This window comes from Mesoplodon densirostris, chromosome 4, assembly GCF_025265405.1.
Source record: "Mesoplodon densirostris isolate mMesDen1 chromosome 4, mMesDen1 primary haplotype, whole genome shotgun sequence".
Lineage (NCBI taxonomy): Eukaryota > Metazoa > Chordata > Mammalia > Artiodactyla > Ziphiidae > Mesoplodon > Mesoplodon densirostris.
Genome location: NC_082664.1, coordinates 118,104,749 through 118,131,512, shown reverse-complemented (window position 1 = coordinate 118,131,512; position 26,764 = coordinate 118,104,749). Strand labels below are relative to the sequence as shown.

The 26,764-nt window shown below is 39.7% G+C and overlaps 1 protein-coding gene across 1 annotated transcript; it reads left to right on the top strand.

Moving 5' to 3' along the window:
- Positions 1–1,403: 1,403 nt before the first annotated feature.
- TSPAN3 (tetraspanin 3) lies at positions 1,404–26,563 on the top strand. The gene is made up of 7 exons (XM_060095142.1): positions 1,404–1,667; positions 15,023–15,214; positions 15,464–15,538; positions 17,081–17,182; positions 18,535–18,687; positions 18,952–19,035; positions 25,653–26,563. The coding sequence occupies exons 1-7, from the start codon at positions 1,605–1,607 to the stop codon at positions 25,743–25,745; spliced, it is 762 nt and encodes a 253-aa protein (XP_059951125.1). The 5' UTR covers positions 1,404–1,604; the 3' UTR covers positions 25,746–26,563.
- The last annotated feature ends 201 nt before the right edge of the window (positions 26,564–26,764 follow it).

Here is a 26,764-nt window from a genome sequence, read left to right as displayed (position 1 = left end):
CACATCAGTCTCTTTAATGTTCTTTTTCCTACTAGTCATGGTCCTGCTCAGGACCCTTGTACTTGCTATTCCCACCTTTGGGCTATTCTTCCTCTAAATATTCACATGGCCTGCTCCGTCACTTCAGTTGGTTCTCCTCCAATGTCTTCTGTTCGGAGGACTTCCCTCATCACTCTCTATCCCATTCCTCTGAATTATTTTCTATCACTACTCAATATCATGTCATAAACCTAACCTGCCTATTTGTTTGAGGTCTACCTCCTTTAACAGAATGTGAGCTCCATGGGGGCAAGGATTTGTCTTGCTCACTGTGAAATATCCACCACCTAGAACAGTGAGGCACAGAGGTGGTGCTTATTAATGAGTGAATAACTGGCTGCTGCTCCTGCTTGGTGCAAATCAATAGGAGGCAGGGAGGAAAAGGTATTGGTGAGAGTACCTGGGAAAGGTGATTAGCCAGGGAGATTTCAGGAGAATGAGATGATTAAGGACGAGCAAATGGGCATCTTTAAGGGCCAACTGAAGAGGGAGTGCAGGGTTGTAATGGCAGGTAAGACAGTAAACAGGCAGTTTCGTGTGTGGCTGAGAATGTGGTTTTCTGCCCTAGACCACCTAGTCTCTGTGTGGCTCTGGGTAAATTTGTTCATCTTTCTAAGCCTCAATTCCTCCACCCGTAAAATGAAGCTGATAACCATAATACCTTCACCTAAGGTTGTGATGGAGGTTAATTGAGCAAATGGCCCTAAAAAGTCTGGCATGGGGTAAGCTCTCAATAACTGTTCGTTACTATGATCAATGCAAGATTGGGGGAAGAGTGTGAAATGCTGCAATGTAAAAAGATGTTTCTGTAATCTTTCTAAGTCTTGTTCCAAAATGCCTACCCAGGAATAGACTTCTGTGTTACCTTGCTCCCAACACACATCTACACGAAAATGTCTCATTGCCAACCCCCTCACCAGCCTTTTCTCCTTTCCAATGACTCTTCTGAGAGCTAGTCTAGCGCTTGGCACAATAAGTTCTCCATAAATATTTGTTGATGTTCACTGCACTTCTCCCAGACAATGCTTAGGTGTTACTTTGTCAGGAAAATCGCGATGTGGAGTGGGAGATTAATTAGTGTCTCCGACCTCCTTAGGGGAGAACGGGCTAGGGAGAAAGACAGCGTTCTCCGGACTCTGAATCACCTGTAAGCCTGGCATAGTAAACGCAGCTCAATAGGAGAGGACTGGGTTTGGTCCTCTGAAACTTCCCTAAGGAGCCGTCTGCATCCAAGGGCGGCCAGAGGCCAAGAAGGACGCTGAGCTTTCGTCTCCTTTAAGAGGCGTGGTCTCGCTGTAGCCACCACGGGAGTGATTGGCTGAAGCAGCCGGTTTGGGGGCAGGACTCGGTTGCCAGGGAGTGGCGCGGTGGTCCGGCGGAGACTGCGGCGGCTGCGCGGAGGAGCGAGGTGCTTGCTGGGCTAGGGGTGGGCGACGGCGCCGGGGGCTGCGGTGAACGCTTCGCAGGCCGTGCTGTTCCCAGAGGGGAGGCGCCTTCGCCATTGACGCCTCGCTCGGTGAGCGCGTCCCGCTCGCCGAGCAGGGCCCCAGCCGACCGCCGGCACCATGGGCCAGTGCGGCATCACCTCCTCCAAGACCGTGCTGGTGTTTCTCAACCTCATCTTCTGGGTGAGCGTGGCCGGCGGGCGGGAGAGGGCGGGGGGCTGGCGGTGCGGCCCGCAGGAGGCCTCGGCTGAAGCGCCTATGGGGCCCAGCGGGGACCCAGGCTGGGCCGGGGCTGGCGCTAAGGGAGCGAGGGGGCCCTGTGGTGGAGGCGCGAGGGGAGGGGGCCCGGCCCGGAAGGCTCCGGGCGTAGATGGCGGTGAGAGGAAGCCCTCGGGGGCTTCTTGCGGTCTCCGCGCTCGGGCCCGATGCCCCCGCCGACGAGCTCTGTGCCAGGGACCGGCGCTGAGAGGCCCCCCGGCCTCCCCCCTCCCCGGAGCAGCCTGCTGGACGGAGAGCTCTCATTGCAGATTCTTTCAGGACAGCAGGCTCGAAATAGGATATTCCCCAAAGGGTCGGGCTTCGCTTTCTTTGTCGGGGCCCGGAGCCCTGGCAGCTCCAGTGGCAGCCCCGAGGCGTGCGAGCAAACGGTGCAGAAGTGCGGGGACGCTACCGACTCAGGGGTGAGGGATTTTGCCTTAGAGCTTTTTGTGTATGCAGAACTGGTTGACTGGTTACCAGCCCAGAAAACGGAACGGTTTAAACTTGAGAAGCCAAATAATCCTGTAACCAAGAAAATTCGTCTGTTTGTTTGGTCCTGGGGATGGGTAGCCTGAGATTATAAACCTTGGTTAAATATCACTCGGATGTCACAAGATCTTGAAAGCGATGAGTTAGTTCACTTTCAATAAAGGGTGGCTTTCGAATTTTTTGGACACGCCCTCAAAGAAAGGGGTGTTTATAGCCCCTTCATCTTACTTCAGGTCCTTATCTCGCCAAGGACTTTTGTAATAACCTGTTATTCCTGTCAGTCTCTCCACCCTCTAGTTCATCTGGACCTTGCACCCGGATAAATCTTATTAAGCATTTCTTCCCTCACATCACTTTATTTCATTTAAAAAATAAACACCCGCCCACACCCCAAAAGCTTCAGCAGTAGATTAAGGTTCAACCTCCTCTTGGTATTGCAGTTGAAGTCCTCAGTCACCTTTCCTTCCTCATCATTGACCATGTTCTTAAACCCTTGCTGTCCTGGACACACTTCCCTATCCCCAGTGCCCAGGACACTTCTTGAACATTCCCACTTCCCATTACTTTTGTATGTCCCCATTCAACTCTTTCCCACAAACATACCTAAATTAGGAGGAATCCTTTCCTTCTCACAACACATTCTCCCCTCCCCCAACAAAGGAGGAAACTTTTCATATCCTGACTGCTGTAGCATAAAAGGATAATTACATATAATAAGGCACTTACTACACACATGTATTGCCATAGAGTCTTTCAGGATATTTATGGTGTGATGGAAAGAATCCTGACTGGTAGGGCCGATAGTACTGTTCAGAATCACCCACGTGTCATTGATGTTTCCATGATTTCTTCTTTTCCAATTAGAGCAGTGTTTCTTCTACTTTAGTTTGACTTACAAGCCTTTTTAAAAGCTATAAGAGTTTCTAGGGCTCTCCAGATGAGAAACACTATTAGGTAAGAAGATTCTTAGGTATAGACTTAGCTTTGTAGCCTTTGCAGTTCCTTGTGATTTTTATGGGCATAACAATTTGATCTTGGAGAAGAGTCTGTGTACTGTCAGGTGAGTTCTAGGCTCTTCAAGCTCAGGGACTGGAATTGCTAATGAAACAAAATATTGGGACTGCAGGAGCCATTTTCTTTAAATAATTAAATTTTCATTTAAAATAGCAGTTAATTCAAAGGTTCATTAATCTTCGGAAACTATGTAAGTATAGGTACTATTGGCACTTAGTGAAGAAGGTTATGGTGAACTTCAGTTGTGCTTTTCATAGTGGCTTCTTGCCAAGACTGAAGTTAAACTGTGTGGTAAAAACACTCTTTATCTAGGTTAGTAGGATAATAAAACATTTGTGAGCTGTGATGAGGAAGTTAAGCAGACATGCAGGGAAAAAAACTGTGGCATACAGCAGGATTAGTGCAACATAACTAAGGAGGAAACAATATTAGATATGTCTCGCGCCAAAGTATTAGTTTAAGGACCAACTGTTGGAATCTGACGATGTTGGTAATCATAGCTAATATTTGAGTGCTTTTAGAACCCAGGCACTGTGCTAAGCACTTTACATGGAGTATCCTCATAACAACTCCATCTGGCAGGGAATATTGTGCTTCTTTTACAGATGAGGACATTAAAGTTTACTTAAAGGGGCACACGCAAGGTGGGGCAGAGCCAGCCTTCACACCCAGGTTGTCCTGTGCTCTAGAGCCGGTGGTGTTAGAGCAAAGAGGAATTTCAAAAGATTTGGAAAGGGGAAGGAACTCTTTAGGCTGTGTTAGACTCACTTGCTCTAAAACACTGATTTTAACCTTGTTTAGAACCTGCCCCAGCATTTAAACTACACTATTTAACTTGTCAGTTTAAAAAATTAGGTCATTATGAGGAAGTACATAAAACAGATGTTAACTTGTTCTTCCTGGGAATTTGTAATGCATTCTTCAGTTCTAATAAGTATATTCTTATATAGTGGCCCCTTCCTCCTTTTAATGCCTTAATCTATAAGTGGAAGAATAAGCATTCCCTACACAGAGCATCTCTAAAGTTTATCTAGGTTCCCTTGGGCAACTTCGGCAAAGTTGCCCAGGCTCTGTTGCACTGGCTCTTCACTATCAGATGGTAATGACTGATTGTTGATAAGTGTTAAAGTTTAATTGCTTTGTCAACATCTTTAAACTACACCTCTCTATATCATGATATCCTGGTTCTGTTGGCAGCTTGTTCAAAGAGCTGTGATGTGCAAATAGATACGTACTTGAATAATCTGACAGCAAAAGCTGTTAATGTTGACGTGGTGTAGATTATTTTGGACAGTGCAGTCTAAGGAAGCTACTATGGAAAGGCACAGACAAAGGGGAAACAGTGGTTTCTAAAATCCTGAAGGTTGTCTTAGTGGAAATTGAGAGTGCCTCACCAAATTCCAAAATATTAGGGCCTATAGCATGAAAGGTAATTTTGGACTAGTGAAGGGATGTACAACTTGGATCTCTTTGTTTTTTATGGAGTGGCATAGCTTTAAATGTAAGTGTATTAGTTCTAGACCCATGATAATTTTTGGAAGACAAGAGTGTTTGAGTTACATGACTAAATTTTGAAGGCTATTGGAACAGTCATTAACCTCTTCTCTAAACTACATTTTTGCACCAAGGTCAGACAAGAGTCTTAATTCAGTGGGTCATTTGATCTGACCCAGGAGGCCTCATCTAAAACAAGTTTAAATCAGTACTTTATAATTTCAGGTTTTTATTCTGGCAAGTTAATTGAGTACTTAATGAAGACCCATGTTATACAAATTACCTTTACTTTTTCTACCCTGTGAGAAAAACCAATTGGCTAGTATTTATTTTGCTCATATGTGTCTTAGGCATTATAGGGACTACAAGAGAAAGCTTTGTCCATGCTTGCTGAATTTATAGTCTGGCACATCTGCTTAGGGTGTTGTTTTTCATCAGTATGAAAGGCCATAGTAACGCTAACACAGCTGTGGAGTGAGAAATACCACAAGGTTAAACACCTTTCAAATGCTTTTGGAAACAACTTTGGAATGTGGCACCTTCACTAATCATCATTCACTCATATGAAATACCCTTTACATACAAATCATATTTAAAAGCCTTATATAAGCATTAAAATTTACCTTATCTTAAAAAAAGTTTCATATTACCCTTCCCTCTGTGAATACATATAATTAAGGAAAACTGCTTTGTTAAACAAATACAACACGAATGTTTAAATATCTACTTTGTGCTTATATTACTGATAGAATGGTGGAAAAATGAATATCTCTGTTCTTACAGAATTTTTTTTTTTTTTTGGTGGAGCAAGGCAATTAAAAATAAGCAAGGAAGGGCTTCCCTTGTGGCGCAGTGGTTGAGAGTCCGCCTGCCGATGCAGGGGACACGGGTTCGTGTCCTGGTCCGGGAAGATCCCACATGCCGTGGAGCGGCTGGGCCCGTGAGCCATGGCCACTGAGCCTGCGCGTCCGGAGCCTGTGCTCCGCAACGGGAGAGGTCACAACAGTGAGAGGCCCGCGTACCGCAAAAAAAAAAAAAAAAAAAAAAAAAAAAAACAAGGAAAATATCAGATAGTGATGTGTTATGCAGAGACTTAGAGCAGGGTGATGTGATAGAGTGATTGGGTGGCTGCTTTAGGTTGGCAAAGAAGTCTTCTCCAAGGAGATGAAATTTAATCTGGAATATGTGAAGGAACAGATTTTGGGGTGATTTGGAGGAGATGGGGGACATTTAAGACAAGGAACAGCCTACAGGCCCTAAGGCAAGAATATACTTGCTGTGTTCAAATTACCAAAAGAAAGCTTAACTATACCTTCATGCTTTTGTTTAAAAGATAAAAATTCATAATGAAATATTTCAAGGAAGACTTCTTCTTCACAAATCTCCATATACATATTTTGTGTTTTCTAGCACATCTTGCACATTTGAGTTGAGAATATGATACTTTTAAACCGGAACCTTCATCGAACATCCTGGAATTTGTTTCTCCACCTTCTGTATTCCTATCATCATGAGTGACTGCTCTGACAAAGAATGTGTCATTGGAACACACCTTCAGCTAACAGATTTCTTTTTTCATAGTTATTTTTCAGTTCACTAGAAGAAAAGCAAGTTATGGTATATATTAGGAGACCTGTTTCTTAACTTTGACAGTTAAGAAAATGAATATTTCCAGTCTTACTACATTCTAAGTCAGCTGTCCACCATCCAAGTGCCTTGTGGCTCTGAGTAATCATTAACTGGAAGAGCGCATCGCATTGGGAACTTAGTCAGGAAAGCTCTCTTTAGTTGGCAGTTTAAGGAAGAGGTTGTTTATTAGCTCTTTAGGATATTTATCATGCTTTGAAATATTTTAATGAATTTTATTCCATAAGATCCAACTTAGGTTAGGATTTTTGCAGAAATTTTATTCTATAAAATTTATACTTGCATCAAACAAGTATATTCTAAGAATCATTCACTTAGTAAATACTTGTTGAATATCTGTGCTTTACATGTTTCTGAGAAATGCAAAAAGGTACAGTTCCTGCTTTCTGACAGCTTATAGGAAGAGGGGTCAGGCAGGCAAAATCATTTAATATTCTATTGAATTTAATTTCTAGCTGCTCCTCCCCCTCCCCCTTCCCCTTATACTCACGGAGAGTCTCAAGTCTTCCTTTAAATATATCATCTCTTTCCTCCTTCCCCCTCCTTAATAGTTTTGTAGAGTCAGTAGATGAGAACAATTATTTGCATTGATGTATTTGTTCTTGATTTACTAAAAGGGAATCTGTGGTAAATGCTGACATACTGTATTTTACATTGTTGCTGCTACTGATTAAACACATAACCCAAGCAAGGACAAACTCTACTATTATAAAGCTTAAGGACCTCAGGCTCCAGTAGTAATAACTGACTCTTTTTAGTTAGAGTAGGGTGTGAGGACAGAGGGTCTCAAAGAAAAATGCATGTTTAAATTACGTGCTTCTCAGATGACCCCTGGAGCCCTGCAATCTGAAAATATTTAATTTCCATGCTGTTAAAATAATTTGGCTGTGGCAGTTGCAGATCTCCAATTTCATTGCAACCTGAACGTTTGGGGTCTTTCAACTCATGGATATAAATTGGATTAAATAGAACAACTTTGTTAAGCTAGATGAACAATGATTATAAAAAACCAAATACAGAAACAGTGAAAATAGGACAAAATTGAGGAACATGACCTTTGGAATATCATCGGAATAATATTGGTTTAAAGGATTAAAATACTTTTTCTTTAAGAATAATGGCAATAATGATGGTGATATTGATAATGATGGCAGAAGTGGCTTACTGTCAAAATTTTACCCTTCCAAGTAGGGTTTGTTTGTTTGTTTGTTTGTTTGTTTGTTTCTTGTCTCCTTAATAGGTGACATTTATGGGGGGAAAAAAAGATGTGTACTGAAAGGATCAGAATTGTGTTAGATAGTCAGAAAACATCTAAAGATGAGTCAAAGCCAGGCAGACCCAAGAAAAGTGATAAACAGGGAAGATTGGCAGAAGTGCCTAAAATATTTGGGATTGAAGAGATACCAGTTTTATGTTGGTGGTTAAGGACAGATCTAAGAATTCGTTTGTGAAAGAACAACAAAGTCTCAATTTCAGATATAATTTTAAATATTTACTTTTATGATTATGCAAATAATATATTTGCTTTTTAAAGAAGACACTAAAAAGTATTTTAAACTAACGTTACCATGATTCCACCACTCAGAGACAACCAGTATTAACATTTTGATGTTTTTTTTTCCTTTTTTTAATGTCTGCATGTAAGCGTGTTTTTCCCCTAACACACCACAAACATATTACTAAATTATGCTTTAACATATTTAAGGGCTATAATGTAAATATACCTCTGGATGCTAGGGTTTTTTCTTTTGTTTTCGCTATTATAATTTTGTTATAATATTAAAACATTTTGATGAACATACCTTATACAAATCTTTGTTTCCATCTGACTTATTTTCTTAAGAATAGACTCCTAGGGCCTCCCTGGTGGCGCAAGTGGTTGAGAGTCCGCCTGCCGATGCAGGGGATACGGGTTCGTGCCCCGGTCCGGGAGGATCCCATATGCCGCGGAGTGGCTGGGCCCGTGAGCCATGGCCGCTGAGCCTGCGCGTCCGGAGCCTGCGCGTCCGGAGCCTGTGCTCCGCAACGGGGGAGGCCACAACAGTGAGAGGCCCGCATACCGCAAAAAAAAAAAAAAAAAAAAAAGAATAGACTCCTAGAAGTGCAGTTAGTAGGTACAGAAGTATAAATGCTGAGGCTAATAATGTGTTGCCAGATAGCTCTCCAGAAAGATTATTCTTTATTATTCTATACTTCCGTGGGCTCTTCTCTCTGTACCCTTACATATCTTTGAATACTGCTTGCCTATATTATTGACCAATTTGTTAGGTTGAAAATGATATATTTTAATAGATTCAGAAATTCTTGGTTAGAGTAGATTTAATCTCTGAAAGAGGATTTGAAATCTTTGGGATAGTTTTTTTTCTTGAGTGATAAGAGAGTAAATGAAATATGTAGGCATTGGACTTGGTAAGAGTAATTATATTTAATGATATGAAGTATTTCGTCAGAGTAAGTCAGAATTGAAACAAATAGGTTTGACTAGAGAATATTATGGTAAGTAGAATGCTGAAAGATTTGAGGTGATTTTAAGACACTTGTAATGGCACGAGGAGGGTGGAGTTTGGAAAAGCTTTCAGAAATGCACTGCATAGAATTACCAATGGGTTCTTTGTAGGAGAGAAGCGAGGTACATGAAAAACTAATATGACCGTACAGGAGACTCTGAATTAAATGTTAAAAGATAGGTACATAAGATGGATTTCTGCTGCTGTTTTTCCCCTCTCTACTTTTTGAAATCTGCATTCTTATGAAGTCTAGAATACATGGTGGGTTTTGCCAGGTCTTTCTACTCTTTCTCCCAACATTCCAGTCGCTTCTGCTTTACCAATTGATTGTTGGAGGCTAAAATCACACTGAAGGAGTAGTTCTTGCAGGCAACAAGAATTTGTGAGACACTGTGCTTTTTGGCTGGATGACTTCAGACGGTCCCCTCATCTTTACACTATCCTGATTCTTTCCCTTCTACAAATGAATCCATGACTCCTGTATACCACTGCAAGAAAATCACTCCTGTTTTTCTTTGCTTTATCTTCACCCATATGCTCTGTGGGATGTGGGATGCACCTTCACGTTTCTAAATTTCCATATAGATGCACTTTTCACAACAGAGGTGTTTTACCTCCTGGCTTGTAACAAGGATGTTTTGTTTTTAATGTTCACTGATTCCAGTGGCAAGTTTCACTGTGGTTGATGTGCTCCCTTTCATTTCATATTCCTTCTTCCTTAGAAAAGTAAAGAATTTAGGAGTTTTGTGGATTTTAGCATTTCATCATCTTTCACAGAGGATTTCAAAAGTACAAAAACAAAACAATTAGTTTCTAAAACCAAAACACTGGTTTCTAAACTGTAGAAAAATCAATCTTACATAACATTGAAATTTCTTATTTTAAAGGGGCTTCACATTTGTATGTGTTGAATATGTAGTGGAAGGGTAAAAGGATAAAGTGAAGTGTCATACTTCTGGAACTCATACTTCTAAAGTTTTCTGACAGGTAGCTTTATTTCTGCAGGAACAGCTTGGGGTTGCAAAAGCACTGGCTTTCCTAAAGTTTTAAAATTTTGTGACTTAATTTAGAACATGAGTTTATTAAAAGGTAAAGAAGAATGGTTTTCAAAAAATTCTTTTTTCTGTAGTTTCAGCTCTCAGCCTTTCCCTTAAATTTCCCTTCACTTATTTGTAAAAAGGATGAGTATTTTTAGTATACTGTCCTGGCACAAATCCTCCTTATAGGCTCAGATTTTCTCAGCGGTGACTAATGCAGTTCAGCTGCTTCCAAGTTCTACATTTCATTCCCTCTCCTGCTGCACCTCCTCTTCCCCCCCTGCAGCTGGTTTGTTGGCAAAGCCCAGATCCTTTGATAGATCTCAATCCCAGCATTACCCTTCAGAAGGATTTAACCCTGCTTACCTTTTAGGCTTTCTAATAGCCACAACTCCTATATCAAAAATCTGCATGACTACAAAGTCCCTAGTTAGGAATTACTTATAACCTTCTTCCGTTTACCGTTTAAGCTCTACCTATGTTTTTCATACTGATGCTTGGATGTCATTAAAGCAGTTGTTCATTGCTGTTTTTAGGTCTTCAGCTGTTGTTGGGACACCTTCTCTGTATTTTCAAAGTAACTGATGTCATTTCATAAATTGTTTATTATACAACTTTAAGCACTATGTATACATGCCGTTAAAAGAAGAAATCTTTGAAGTTACCTTCAATTTAGGAGACAGTCTCTATCAGTAATTTGATTTATATAGTTTCATATCAGCAATCGGTGCAGTTTCTGCTTTGGTGTGTGCAACTGCTAAGTTGCTTCCCACTGTATGTTGTCAAAACAGAAGCGTTATGTTTTCAACTCTGCTGTGTGATTTGGATGTTGACTAGTTTGCAGCCTGGGAAAAGAAACTGCTTTCAAGTCTATTAGAAAAGAACAGGCGGCTTTACAAATGGCATTTCCTCCTAGCCTTCCATTGCATTTGTTATCTGTATGGGTGGAGGATGGTTGCACTGGAAGCATTTCACTTGGCCCACTCCCAGGCAGCACCAAGTGTGAGCCTTATAGGGATCTCTTTAGGTTGAAAACTCATCATTTCATGTTTAAAATGCAGATGGTTCTTTACTTTCCCATGCTTCAGATTAATTGTGGAGTACATATATCTTCCAGTTTTATCCCGTTTTTATTCAAATTTATGTGGTCTTAAATGTCATTTAGTAGCAGCTCAAAGATGGAATTCATTTTAATTCAAGCCATTTAAGAAATGAAGATTGCCTATTAGAGTAAGAAAAGCTAAGAGTCCAAAGGATAGAGAGATGACTAATGAAGACAAACTGGACAGAATTTGATTGCTTCATATTTAGTATTCTTCTAATTCTGTTTGGGGACTAAAAGCACTTACTGTAACAAAATGTGTATGTGTATACACGTGTGTTTGTATATCACACATATGTAGTCAAGAAAAAGTAATGTTTGGTAAGAGTGTTAAGTATTCCATGTACTTCTATAGTTAATGCACCCAGACTATTAAGCTGTTTCTCCTCTCTCCCCTCTCCTATGCCTTCCATCATCTCATAATAATATGTCACCAAAGTAAGTATGTCAGTGAACTGAGGGCCTTTGAACAGGTACAGTTGCTGTAGGTGAAGCATTTATAAACTAATGTATTCCAGATGTCATGGCCATCAGGAATTCAGTAAGCTGGATTAAGTTGCCAAATCTTATTTGAATGGTGGACTAAAAACTATAAGCATTGGACTGAAGAGAAACAAAGCAAATTCAAACCAAAGCTTTATGATTGAGATAGGAGGGCAATTTCAAGGGACTGGATGAAATGAATTGTACTCAATGAATTTTGATGAATACCTCTATGTGCCAGGCACTGTTCTAGGTGCTGGATGGTGGTACAGGGCTGAAAGACTGACAGGCAAAGTTTGTGCCCTAATGGCATGCTGAGACATATATAGTTATAATTGCAACAGTTGTAATAAATACTCTGTTAGAGCTGTGTAGGGGGTGGTATGTGACCAAGTGCACCTAATCCAACCTGAAATGGGCGAGAATGGCTTCCAAGAGGAAGAGGTGATACTTAAACTGCATTTTAATGGGTGACAAGGAGTTCCCAGGCAGATGAAGAGAGGGCATTCCAGAGAGAACAGCAGAGGTAAAGAAGTAAGAGGATATGGTGGTACATTTGGAAATAACAGCTTTCTGTTGTTCAGGGTACATGAGAGGTAATGGAGTCTGATCCTGAAAAGCAGGGAGGAACAGCTTAGTTTATCAGGGGCCTTATTTGCCTCATCTTGATTTTAAACATGCTAATGCCTTGATCTGTTTTATATTTTTAACAAAAATAACTGATCATATAAAGAACATATAATTAAGGGACAGGGAGGGTCAGCAAATAAGGTTTAGGGTGAACAATGGTAAGGCCCACATTAAGACAGAAGCACTGCAGAGGGTTGAAGAGAAGTTACGGTATTCAGGTAGTGGGGTTTTTTTGTTTGTTTGTTTGTTTGTTTGTTTGCGGTACGCGGGCCTCTCACTGCCGTGTCCTCTCCCGTTGCGGAGCACAGGCTCTGGACGCGCAGGCTCAGCGGCCGTGGCTCACGGGCCCAGCCTCTCCGCGGCATGTGGGATCCTCCCAGACCGGGGCACGAACCCGTGTCCCCTGCATCGGCAGGCGGACTCTCAACCACTGTGCCACCAGGGAAGCCCTCAGGTAGTGTTTTGAAAGTAAATCTGAAGGAGTTTGGTGATTGATGGGATGTAGAGGTAGGACAAAGAAAGAAAATAGAGTAACTCTCAGGCATTTGACTAGAAAAAAATGACTGTCTTGTGCCATTTGCTCTGAAATACAGAATATGTGGGAAGGTTTAATGGAGTGGGCAGGAAGGCAGAGAGGGTTTGAGGTAAGTTGAGGGCAAGGTGTCTGTGGGGCTTCCAGATGGGGATGTGTAGTCCTGAGAGGATGGCTTAGGTAGAGAGCTGCAGTGGCTGGTGAAGCCATGGCTAGTATAGCCCAAGGAGAGCCTACAAAATAAGAACTATTTAAACAGGGCCGAAGGTAAAACCCTGGAGATCACTAACATTTGTCTGGTAAAGAAGAGTCCATGAAGAGACTGAGAGAGCAAGCAGTGAGAGAAATAGGAAGAAAGCCTGCAGTGGGGCCTCTTGAAAGCCAGAGGAGAGTTTTAAAAGAATATGGTTTTTTGGACTTACCGGGTGGCACAGTGGTTAAGAATCTGCCTGCTAATGCAGGGGATACGGGTTCGAGCCCTGGTCTGGGAAGATCCCATGTGCTGCTGAGCAGCTAAGCCCGTGTGCCACAACTACTGAGCCTGCGCTCTAGGGCCCACAGGGCACAACTACTGAAGTCCGCGCACCTAGAGCCCGTGCTCCGCAACAAGAGAAGCCACCGCAATGAGAAGCCTGCGCACCGCAACGAAGAGTAGCCCCTGCTCGCTGCAACTAGAGAAAGCCCACATGCAGCAACAAAGACCCAAAGCAGCCAAAAATAAATAAAATAAAATAAGTAAAAAATTTTAGGGCTTCCCTAGTGGCGCAGTGGTTGAGAGTCTGCCTGCTGATGCAGGGGACACAGGTTTGTGCCCCAGTCCGGGAAGATCCCACGTGCCACAGAGCGGCTGGGCCCATGAGCCATGGCCGCTGAGCCTGTGCGTCCGCAGCCTGTGCTCCGCAACGGGAGAGGCCACAACAGTGAGAGGCCCGCGTGCCGCCAAAAAAAAAAAAAAAATTTTTTTTAAAAAGCTTTAAAAAAAAGAATATGGTTTTTTAAATTGCCTCCATTATTCTAGTCGTGTCTTCTGTTTTTAAAAGTTCATTATTATTTTTTAAAAAAATCAACTTACTTTCTCAACTTTCCATAAATGGGGTCTTTTTCTTCCAGATCTGAATGATTCTATTGGCCTGGTATATGAAAATATACTGATGACGTCCAAGCTTACAGGGTCCCACAGACTTAAGAAATAAACTGAGTTTCCAGGTTGAGAGGAGATAACGAGATTTCCAGTATCATTGTGAAGGCTCTTTTCTAGTTTGAAGATTAATGATTTATGTGTTAAAATTTTGAAAAATGGTGAAATAATTCTTTTCATGTGAATGTCTCAAAGTGCTCTATAAATGGTAATTCATTTAAACCAAATGTTTTAACACTTAACCTCACACTGTATTTGCTCATTCACATAAAAGCAAGCAGCATTGGGCTGTCAGTGTTGTGCTGGTACACAATGATAGCAAAATTGACAATGATAAGAGGAAAATGTATGTAAAACTCTGTAACTGGAGCATTGTGTCTGGAGCAGCAGCTGTTCCATGACGTTCTGCATTCACTTTCCCTTTAGTTGCTCTAAAACCTTGTTACTCAAAGTGTAGTTCAAGAATCAGCAGCATCAGCATCATCTGGGAGCTAGTTGGAAATGCAGAATCTCAGGCCCCACCCTCAGACCTACTGAATCAGTCTGCAGTTTAATAAGATCTTCAGGTGATTCCTATTCATGTAGTTTGAGAAACACTAAAGAATAAATAGACCTGAAGGGTTTGTACAGTTCTTTAGTAATGTAGCCCTCTAGCTATGAAAATGGTAAATTTCATAGTCTCAACTAGGACAGCAAATGTTTTGGATATGGGTATCATGGTTATTAGTTGCTATTGTATTTTCTTTCCCCAAGTCATTAGATGGAGATTATAAACGCAGATTCTGGAGTCAGATTGCCTGGGTTCAAATCCTGCCTTTGCCACTTGTACCCGATTTCCCCATTTGTTGGGGGCAGTCCCCACCTCCACACTGACCCTTATTGGACATGTAATTGAGCTACAGAAGCCCTTTGGGATGTGTGTGTGTTTTCATTCTTGTCATCAGTCTTACTTACTGGATTCATGGTTTCTTGGTCCTAGATGAACCAGCAGTTATCGAAAAGTAGATGGAGCTTGGAAAACTTTACAACTTTAGTAAGGAAATGCTCTTACTAATGAATAATTTTCAGCTTCACAGAAAAAACGTCTACAAAGAGATTTAAAAGTGGTGGAAAATCTCATTGAGTTATAACATGCTAAGAAATAGTGGGGATTTTTACCAGCAGGGGTGGGAGAATTTTACCAGTGCTCTGACCTTGTTTTTTACAGGGAGCAGCTGGCATTTTATGCTATGTGGGAGCCTATGTCTTCATCACTTACGACGACTATGACCACTTCTTTGAAGATGTGTACACTCTCATCCCTGCCGTGGTGATCATAGCTGTAGGAGCCCTGCTCTTCATTATTGGGCTAATTGGCTGCTGTGCCACAATCCGGGAAAGCCGCTGTGGACTTGCCACGGTAAGTTAGCTCTTCACGGATCGAATGTGTCGTAAAAGTATGTGGGAATATTCATTTGTGTTACTTACTTGAATTGAGCATGAAACTCCATTTTCTCTTTGACTCTCTTTATAATTGGAACAGAATTAGCACTTGTCTTAAACTTCTGGCAGTTATCTCAGATAATTGCTTTTTATCAAGAGAGTATTTAGAGTTATTTTTTCATTTGTATTTAATTTTTGACAATGTTTCCTTACATTTTCCTTACAGTTTGTCATCATCCTACTCTTGGTTTTTGTCACAGAAGTTGTTGTAGTGGTTTTGGGATATGTTTACAGAGCAAAGGTATGTTGTCTACTGGAATGTATATGTTTTAAAAGGTGGCTTAAGTGTTTCAAGTGAAATAGAACAAACTCATTTTGAGAGTAAACATTTTCTTTTGCCTGACTTCAGTTTAGCCACTGCTTTGAAAATGTAAGGATAATTAGAAATTATGTGTCAGGACTTCTAGTCTCATTTAATATAGCAAAGTGTTAATTCTACCACTGTCCTAGTTTGTAGGTAGTTTTCTTTAAATGACCATAGGATGATCTGCAAATGAATAGTTGGTCAGCTGAGAGCTTTGTTCAAATTTCTTCAGCCTATAGATTCCCTATATAGATTCCCAGATTTCTGTTTAGAAGAACTAAACTGAGGATTTCATTTTCCATTGCCTCTTTTAAAAAAAAAATGCGTTGGTCCTGGACATAGAAAAAGGTGATTGGGAGCTGTAATCCTGCAACTTGTTCCTGAGGAAAAAGGGGTCCTACCAACTCAAACACTAAGGCAACTATTGCCAGCCACTCCCTTCTTGCCCCTCTTTCCTCTTTTCTGGTCATTTCTTCTTCTTTTCTTTCCCCTTTCCTTTCTGTTTTGCCTGCTTTTGCTTTCCATCTACAGTACCATTTAAGGCTAAACAGGCTGTTTTAAATTAATTTGGGGATAACTATAGAGCTGTTATAAAGGCATAGTAGGGTTATTCTCATAGTAGGGTTATTCTCTTATGATTTTGAGTCAAAGGCATGATATCCCAATTTAATATTCAACCGTTGCTACATAAGGTACCAGACAACTATGCCAAAAAAAGAATGCAGTGGATTATACCCCTACCTATGATCTGGTTATCAATTTTATAGTCTTACCACATCACTGATAAAATTACCAAATAGGTCTAATCGTCTTAGAAGGGTAAGGAGACTCTGGTACAAGCAAACTTTATTAAATGACACTTTAGTTGCCGCTTGGCAATACATTATGAAGATTTTATTTCCTGTCTTCTCATTCACATACATTGAACTGCAGCTCTTCATAAGGTGCCACTTCTAAGGACTGATTTTTTTTTTTTTAACCTGCTGATTACTTTTACATATTTGCCCAAGTCTAATTAAACGTTAAATAAGTAAAATGGAAATAATGTTGGTATTTGTCCCAAAAGTATCTTGTGGGGGCTTTTTAAGTTGTTTAATTTTTACCTCCTTTAGGAAAGGAAAATGAGTAGGTCTTCTGAGAACCCACTGAAAACTTACTTGAAAAAGAAGGTGGTCTGTTTATAAGTTAGGACACCTATCTCAAGGCTCAACTGCTTTCTCCCTCTTGAATAAATTGGTAGCCTGCCATCTTGCACACAGTCTTCTCTGTGATTACTTTTAATCTGTGTGATATAATATGTCTAAAGTTTTACCTGAATCTGCATGGAGGCAGGAAGGGAGAAAACTTTTTTCTTACAAGAAATTCACAGAAATATCTTGCCACTTTGCACACATGCCATTAGGGCATTTTAGCTGGAGCCTTGACTAATGTTACTTTTACCAGTATTTTTGAGGGACTGAATTCTTTGTTTTGATTCAGGTGGAAAATGAGGTTGATCGCAGCATTCAGAAAGTATATAAGACCTACAATGGAACCAACCCTGATGCTGCTAGCCGGGCTATTGATTATGTACAGAGACAGGTGAGTTCTTCTGAGGCTAATTTGTTTTTGAGGACCAGTCACTGTTGAGCAAACATTAAACTTAACTCTGTTACTATGTAAATTAGCAGTATACATTTACAGCCATGGTTAGCTTCATGATGAGTCCAATAATCTTTTTTTTTTCAAATGCAGCTACACATGAGTTGTCAAACTAAATGATCAATGCTATTTTTTTAATATATATTTATTTTTTTGGCTGTCTTGGGTCTTTGTTGCTGTGCACGGGCTTTCTCTAGTTGCAGCGAGCAGGGGCTACTCTTCCTTGAGGAGCACGGCTTCTCATTGAGGTGGCTTCTCTTATTGCGGAGCACGTGCTCTAGGCACTCGGGCTTCAGTAGTCGTGGCACGTGGGCTCAGTAGTTGTGGCTCACAGGCTTTAGAGCGCAGGCTCAGTAGTTGTGGCGCACAGGCTTAGTTGCTCCGCGGCATGTGGGATCTTCCTGGACCCGGGCTCGAACCCGTGTCCCCTGCATTGGCAGGCGGATTCTTAACCACTGCGCCACCAGGGAAGTCCAAGTCCGATAATCTTACCCTCACCCTTGAAAAGTTTTTTTTCCCATTACCTAGTCATAGCCAGATAAGAAGCATCTGATTTTCCCTTAAAAATAATTAGCTAAAGAGGTGATAATGGAAGAGAGGTACGTGTCACAGGAAAGTTCAGCATCCAGATGGACTTTAGAGGAGGTGAGAAGTCTTCATATACCTTGAGAAAGCAAGATCAGAAAGGTTAACAGACAAAACCATTAAAAAAAAATTATTGTAGACAATTTGAAACATACCTGAAGGTAGAGAGAATCATACAGTAGATCTTTGTATCCACAAACCCACCTCAAAATTGTCAGCTTTTTGTCAATCTTATTTCATCTATTACTCCCACATATTGTTTGCTAGATTAACTTAAAGTAAATCCCAGACATTTCAGACAAAATATTTTAAATACTTTGTCATTGGAAATAATATTTAACTCAGGATTAGATATTTAACAGGCAAAGTGTAAAGATTTTTCTTAGCTGTAAACTACCCCTTGTGGGCAATATGATTTCTCAAATGGAGGTTCTAGAGCCACTAATTACATGTGGCTATTTAAATTAAAATTTAAAATTCAGTTCCTTAGTCACACTAGCCACATTTTAATTGCCCAATAGCCCCATGTGGCTAGGTGCTACCATACCGAGCATACAGACACAGAACATTTCTGTCATTGCAGAAAGTTCTGTTGGACATCACTGGTCTAAAAGTAGCTTAAAGCTCTTCAGTGCATAGAACTCTAAAGTTCAGCACAGGGGTATGTGTTCTTTGACGAGTAATATCTCTTTTCTCTTCTCTGTTAGCTGCATTGTTGTGGAATTCACAACTATTCAGACTGGGAAAATACAGACTGGTTCAAAGAAACCAAAAACCAGAGTGTCCCTCTTAGCTGTTGCAGAGAGACCGCCAGCAGCTGTAATGGCAGTCTGGCCCACCCCTCTGACCTCTATGCCGAGGTAAGTTCAGTTTCTTGGCCAGCACTTGAATCTAGCCTGGTAGCTTTTTTTCTTGGTGAACTATCTGTACCTGGAACTTCTTTTCTACCTTCTTTTATTTGTCTTTAATGCCATTTAATTTTAATATAAATTATTTTCAAATGCATGATCTTATTTCCCTCTTTCAGTTTCTGTCATTTCCATTTCTGCCAGTGAGTAGTAATATGTGACCTTGCAGCTTTCACTTTTTAAAAAGACTAATGAGGATGACTTTGGGTGTTTCAGGGGTGTGAGGCTCTAGTTGTGAAGAAGCTACAAGAAATCATGATGCATGTTATCTGGGCAGCACTGGCATTTGCAGCTATTCAGGTAAGCGCGGCTAGCCAAGGAGTTTTCAGAGTGTACTGATTCTCTGATGTCAACCCTGAATGGTTTTAATCACTAAGTGCAGTTAATCTTTGTGTATATAGATAACTTGGAAGTGATTGAGGTACCAGACACCAGTTTCCAGCATCTTCCATTTCCTGTCTCTAGACATAGACCCAGAATGGTCCCAGAAACCAGAGATCTGGATGGGGGAACCATGTGCGAGGGGACTCCTTATCTTATTTTCTTGACTTGATTAGTGAGTGACCTGTTCAAAATACAAACTGTTGTCATAATGTATTTTTGGGAGGTACTTCAATAGAACTTCACAGAATTAAAAAAAATCAAACTGCTGTATTTTAGCTTGGAAATGGAAAGTTTTATTTTAATCTTTTTAAAATTTCTCCTTCCATTTCTTGCTTTTCTGTCGTCAAGGGTTTTATACGTTCATATACATAAATCAAGACTAGTGGCACTACACTAGTCTCTTACAGTAACAGGAGCAATTTTATGACTTTACAGGAAAGACCTTTAATTAAAAACTGAGGTTCTAACCTCCCTTGTATTTGTGGACTTAGTTTTTTTAGAAGGACTGTCATCAAGAAGTCTGTTACACCACTTGGCATATTTGGAAATGTACCATGTCTTTCTGGTAGCTGAGGGGACTTGTCCCAGCTCCTACCAGTGAAAACAGTCTTTTTCCCCCTTAATAAGAGCTTGTACAAAGTAGCTGGTAATTGTTTTAATTACCTGTCACTTTATCAAAAAAACCGCATACACATCCTTTATCCCTCATACCCACATAAAAAACAAGTAAGAAAGGTGGCTATTTTTCTGCCCAGTATAATCTACATTCCTAGTTTCTTGGGTATATACATTATATCTTAGGGATTCTGTTAGAGGAATATTACAACTATTTGAAAATGATGGAAAATCCTTTGCATCAGATCTAGTTCTCAGAGTGTTCTTTAGTGTTCTTTTAGTATGTTCTTGAAACATGCTTCAGGTCTAGAGAATCTACTTTAAGAAAGTTTTGATATCATTTAATTGTTAGAAAAACCAACATAATTGCTAGTTTATATTTAAGTTGCTTGGCTTGTCTGCTCTCTGTATATTTGAACAGAAACTAGTGTATTGAACAGGAAGTGCCTTATAAAATGGCAAAAGGGTGAATGTTTACTTTGCTGATATTCAAAGAGCTCTGAAATGATTCATTAAAAAGCCCAGCTCTATTTGCTATGGTCGCTGCCCTTCTAAGCGTTTACTTTGTGGCTCAGCATAGCAGTAATCTGTTGGTCAGCAGGGGTGTACCTCATATTTTCTTTGTGTAAACACATTCATTTAGCTAAAAATAATGAAACGTGAAGGAGGTCTCTTTTCCCAAGTGAAATCCTGATCTGTGCATTTTTAATGATTTTATGTGTGGTAATAAAGCTGCATGTATTACCGTGCAGCAAAAAAAGCTTTAGAACTGTATGGTGCTTTTGATCATGAAATGTGCAACATGTATATAGAAGACTGATGAAAATCAACACTTTAGATATGTCCCTCATCTAGTTAAGCTTATTAACCAGTCAGATATTTCTTCATTAAATATTTTTTAGTGGGGGCTAATAAATATTCTAACTAGTCTCTTAAGTATGCCTTCTCATATGCATTTTATACTTAAATCACCCTGACTTAAATAATGGCTGATAAAGCTTTGATCTTTTCAGTTCAGCAAAACTAAGTCAGGGATTCAGAGCTTTTACAGTCTCAAAACCTAGTGGTTTTGAAAATTTAAAAACTGGTTTTAAAGGGAAAAACATCCATTTGAAATAAAATAATTTTCTACTTTTTTTTAAGAGTACCTATAAATGTTTAAACTTTTGATATTCAAAATCTGATGTAGATTGGTGCCATGTGTGTGGAAAACCTGAATGAAGGCAGAAACAACTCAAAGAGCAGGGAGCTTTTATGCTTGTATACTTACCCTGATAGAGAAAGAGTTAGAAGGATGCTTGGAGATTCTCCAGTCCCTGGTTTTAAAGGCCATGAAAATGAGGGAGAGCAAGGATAGCATGATTTACGACCATCACTAAAGCTTGAACCCCGTCTCCATGTGTACTCTGCCTCCAATTACAAATTGAAGAATTAAGATTCTCAGAAGATTGAATTCCTAAATTCTGTTATGAAATCTGACAGCAAATTGACACTTAAGCTGGTTAGAATACACAATGTATTAGCATTGAAAAATGATTAGCACTTTTCTTCAGGTTCTAAAGTGGGGTAGCTCTAAGAGCTATCACAGGAAATTCAATTTTAAAGAATGGGAAAGATTGATTGATTTTTGGTAGTGTTGTGAGTATCAAAAATATTTAAGCGTTGTCTCCTTTGATTTTGAGTGTGATTTGTGGTACTAACTATTAAGCTACATTTCATTGATGTTCTAAGGCATAAAGGTGAATTTAAGAAGAAATTTTCTCATAAACTTAATTTACCAGTAAAAGCCTCTTGTTTGAGTGTTGGTCATCTGTGGGCCAGTCTAGCCCACCACCTCTTTTTGTGTGAGCACCACACATTTTATGTATTGTCCATGACTGCTTTTGTGTTATGGTGACAGAGTTGAATAGTTGCAGCAGAGACCAGTTTTGTCTCTTGGTTCACAAAGCCTAAGATATTTACTGTATTGCCCTTTATGAAACATCAGCCCAGCCTTGCTCTAGTCTTGTTAAGTGGTCTAGGTTTGGGTAGGACCAAAATTACCAAGAAAGAAAAACCTGAAAGCTATAAGAGAATGAGATTTTAAAAATTTTGCTACACCCATTATACTGTTAGTTTCTTAATGAGCAAGATATTTCACTTCTTTGAGAGTCACCAGCCTCTTAAATGAACAAATGATCAGCTATAAATTTTATATTTCAGCAGTCTGGTGATAATAATAAAATCTAGGTTTTGATTTGGCAAGCTCTTAAGTGTCAGCTGTGGGTAAGGCTCTCTGCAAAGGCAGTATGGGGAAAATGGGAATTGTCAGTCTTTTCAGTCTCACAACGTTGGCATGTCCTTAAGATGGAATGATCGAAAGCAAAATTTCACAGAGAACTGGTTCCCAAGGCCTTGTTGCTTTTTTCTGGTCTGTATGCCAAGTGTGAAGGAGGTTGAGACTGTTATTTCCTTCCTGCCTCTTCTGACTTCTATTTTAATTCATTAAAATGAGTTAAAATACATAAATGAATAGCACTTCAGATTGGGCCCCCAGATAGTTAAAATCGAGTGGCTTGATTCTGACAGTCATTTTAAAAAAGTATTTCAAGTAATTCTTCCTTAAAAACTTAAAACCAAGCTTGGGAAGCTAATTCTTTTTTTTTTTTTTGCGGTACGCGGGCCTCTCACTGCTGTGGCCTCTCCCGTTGCGGAGCACAGGCTCCGGACGCGCAGGCTCAGCGGCCACGGGCCCAGCCGCTCCGCGGCATGCGGGATCCTCCCGGACCGGGGCATGAACCCGTGTCCCCTGCCTCGGCAGGCAGACTCTCAACCACTGTGCCACCAGGGAAGCCCGGAAGCTAATTCTTGAGTGGCTAAGGTTTTTTTTTTTAATTTTGGGGAAATTAATCTTAATTGTTAACTTCTTGAAATTTTCTTAATTGAAAAACCCATTTGATAAAATTTTCTTCAAAGATACAAATTTAGTAAGAGGTAAGCCTCCCTCTCAAGTCTTGACCCCAGTTCTCGAGTCCCCCCTTGCAGAGGCAACCACTGTTCCCAGTTTCCTGTATATCCTTCCAGAAGTAGTTTGTGGTTAGACAAGCACATAAATATTTTTTATGCAAATAGAAGCTTATAGGATGCAATTTTCTACCTTTTTTTCTTAAGATAATTGTATGCAACCTCCAGTTTTGAGAAACAATGCAGACAGAATCCTGTATGCCTTGCTCAGTTTCCTTTAGTGGTTAACATTTTGCAAAACTATTACATATCACAACCAGGATATTGGCCTTGATACCATCCACTGATTTTTTTTAGATTCCTCATTTCTATGTGTGTATTCAATTCTGTACAACTTTATGACCTGTTTGGTTCTTGTATCCATCACCATAGTCAAAATACTGAACAGTTGCAACACTACAAGTGTCTGCCTGATACTCTTAATTGTACCCACCTCTGTCCTATGCCCCCTCCCCCATACCCTGGTAACCACTCATCCTCCATATCTAAAATTTTATCATTTCAAAAGTATCATAAAAGGTACAAAAGGTTACATATGATATATGATATGTAACCCTTTGTACCTTCTTAAAAACAAATTAATATGCTACTGTGGCAATATAGTATTCTATTTTTTGGACATACTTCGTAACTTATCTGCATTAATGGGCACTTACGGAAGTGTTGCTATTACAGAAATGCAAGTAGTGAATATCCTCTGTATATATGGGCAAAGTCTGTAGCAAAAAATTTGTAGTCATGAAATTGAGGGGTCAGAGAATATGGATGACTTTTTGATAGGTATTTCTAAATTTTTCTCAGAAAAGGGTGTTTTCAGTGTGCGGTTCTAATTACCTTGTATAAAATACCTACTTCCCCATAACGCCACCTACCTAGTGTATCATAGAGCATTTTCGTCCTTGGCAGATTTTTTAATCACCACTTGCCTATGTATTTACTAATCATTTTTTGCAGTTGCTGGGTGTTATATTTGGACTAAGTGTAGATTAGTTCTCATGATGTGACTACTACAGGGGAAAGTTTCGTTGCAAGAAATCACACTGGAGCTAAAATATTTGTGTGATATTTTAAAATCTGTTTTTGGAAAATTTCAATAATTGATGAGATTTTAGTATAGCAAAGCTTTGGAAATGGACCTGTAATACTTAGTGATGAGGTTTGCACTATAAGAAGTTATTGTGTAGAGCTTAATGTTTTTTTTCTTAAATTGTAGTATTTAATGTTCTTAAACAGACTCATTTCCAAGCATGAGTAGGGTTTTATCAAGTTTATTTAATTGTTTTTAAATCAGTGCAAGTTGATTTAATTGAAATTAAAGTCAGGAAAAAAAAGGATACTTATTTCAGACCCCATTTTGAGAATGCTGACTCCTTCGGTAGAAGTTAACCAACTGAAAGGAATGTGAGGAAGTGGGGATGGGAAGAGATCTTTTCCCCAAGCTAATCAGTAACTTCAGAGCTTAGCATTTTTATTGTTCAATTTAACATTGCCTGGGAACATAATTGTGTTTGATCTTATAACTGTTCTAAGAATGTTTTGCTGTACAGTGAATGGAAATGTATTTCTTTAGGAATTAGATACTAAACATGTCTAGAATTGGCTTAAGATATTTAGTAAACTTTCAACAATATCCACTTTTAAAATGTCTTTAAATGTGCTTTATACAAGTAAGCACTCAGCAAATATTGATATAATGAAACTGATGAATTCAAGCAGCAAGTATATATCCTGAATGGGTAGAATAGAGGCTAATAAATAAGGGCAGAAATTGGAGAGTGTGACTTTATCATGGAGAATTCAGTTTGAGGACATCCTTTTTCTCTGTACATGTGTCTTATTAGTAATCTTCCACTTCAGACTTTGAGAGTCTTGTTTATGGATCGGGTACACTTTGTTGAAATTAGATTGACCCCATATGTACAGAGGGCCCTGCCTTTTAAAAATCAAATAACTGAGACCTTTCACTGTCTATGAAAAGTTAGAGCAGCAAATTAATTTATTTAGCTCTTTAGTACCTGTTTATATTTTGTAAGAAGCCAGGTCAAGAATTCTAGAATCGTTTCTCTTTAATCCAGCTTAATCCTCTCGTTTATCCAAAATAACATGGCACTACTATTCCTGTTTGCTACCACAGAAGGATTAGGCCTTATTAAAATAAAATGATGAAGGAAAAGTGACCTTTAAAAAGTAATATGTATATAATACCACAGAGCCAAACCTAGATTTCAAAAATAGTAAATAATTGTGGAACAAAAGCTTTGAACTATACTTCTTAGTATCAGGATTGGTTTTCCCCCATAGGGCTTTTGGGCTACTCATGTATTGGGCTTTTCACTTTGTGGTTTGTTATAAAGTTTATCTCCCTCAAATCCAGATGCTTAAAAACACCACTATTAAATTTGCTCAGCATACATAGTCTTGATCATTCCGCTCCCTAGACCTTTGCTGTTCAGTATTGTAGCCACTAGCCACATATATCTAAATTTAAATTAATTTTAATAAAATAAAAATTGCAACTCCTTAGTTGCGCTAGTTACATTTCAAGTGCTCAGTAGCCACACGTGGCTAGTGGCTGCCATGTTTGACAGCTCAGTATAGACTGTTTGCATCATTGCAGAAAGTTCTTTCATACAGCACTGCTCTAGATTGAGATGGGAATGGCACTAGGAGAGACTTGATTCTCTGCTGGCTTCGCAGATTGTTCTTAGGTGTGAAGCAGAGAAGCTAAAACTTGGTACTTAGTTCCTTAAAAGATAATGTATTCATTTCAAATTGCTTCTGTTACTGTTAGTGCTTTTTTGATGATTTGAGATCTTTGAACTTAGAAACAGTTCCACTGCCAACAAAGAAATACGCACTTGCTGTAAGAGGGTTTTCAGCCTTTTTTTTTTCCCATTGTTGTTTTCTTCCCACAGCTGCTGGGCATGCTGTGTGCCTGCATCGTATTGTGCAGAAGGAGTAGAGATCCTGCTTATGAGCTGCTCATCACCGGTGGAACCTATGCATAGTAGAAAACTCAAACCTGAGCTTTTTTAGTCTTGTTCTGATTTGGAAGGTGAATTGAGCAGGTCCACTGCTATTGGCCTCCTGAGTTCATTTAGTTAAAGCACACGTACACAGGTGTCGGACAGAGCAGTTTGGCTCTTCACGTGTCCACCTCCTTACCTACCCACCTGTGAGTTTCTTTTCCCCTGTTCTAGCTGACTCTCCATGTCCGTAAGTGTTTAAGTACGGTGGTAAATGTTCTAATCTCAGAACCATTTGCAAGTTGCGTAGTGTGGTAGAATTAAAGGCGGACATGAGCCTACTTCTGTTACCTCCAAGCAGTAATGGGACTGCTGCTGAAGTATCACCGGGTCCTTTCAGTCTTCACAATGGAGAACTCTTGGCCAAAGGTTTCTGGGGGGAGGGGGAGACAGTCAGCTGTCTGGTTAAAGTTAATACCAGATGGTGCCCCTCATCAGTGTCCTTTTAAAAATATATATACTATAGTTCAGTAAGATAGCAACTGTACAAAATGGATAAAATAGATTTTAGAATCATACAGCGTGTATCTTGATTCATCTTCAAAATCAGACTGATCTTTGAAACTAGCGGTTTTTAATCAAAGCTGGCTTTATAGGAGGAGTGTAATGTATGCACTACTGTTTTAAAACAATTAGTGTGAGTGTGTGCGTGTGTTTTTTTGTATGATTGAGCCCATTCATCGTAAGTCTAAACTCGTTAGAAATAATGTACCCATGTAGACTAGCAAAATAGTATGTAGATGTGATCTCAGTTGTAAATAGAAAAATCTAATTCAATAAACTCTGTATCACCCCCTCAACATGTAGTTTTTAATTATTTGGAGATACTTCAATTCCAGAGCAGCAGTATGTTTTAAATGTTGGTGCTATCTGCAGTTCATTATGCTTTGCGTGTGTTTTAATTATATCTGTTGCTAAATTCTAAAGGCCTTGATATTCAAAAAACTACAGATGCTTTTCAGTCCAGTATATCCTACAAATATGGAGCACCTACTGTGTGC

What these genes read in the sequence shown, in the direction of transcription:
- TSPAN3 (XM_060095142.1), top strand. Translation starts at nt 1,605, where the DNA reads ATGGGCCAGTGCGGCATCACCTCCTCCAAGACCGTGCTGGTGTTTCTC. An exon ending in GATATGTTTACAGAGCAAAG is followed by an intron (nt 15,539 to 17,080) that starts GTATGTTGTCTA and finishes GTTTTGATTCAG; the next exon opens with GTGGAAAATGAGGTTGATCG. An exon ending in TTGATTATGTACAGAGACAG is followed by an intron (nt 17,183 to 18,534) that starts GTGAGTTCTTCT and finishes CTTCTCTGTTAG; the next exon opens with CTGCATTGTTGTGGAATTCA.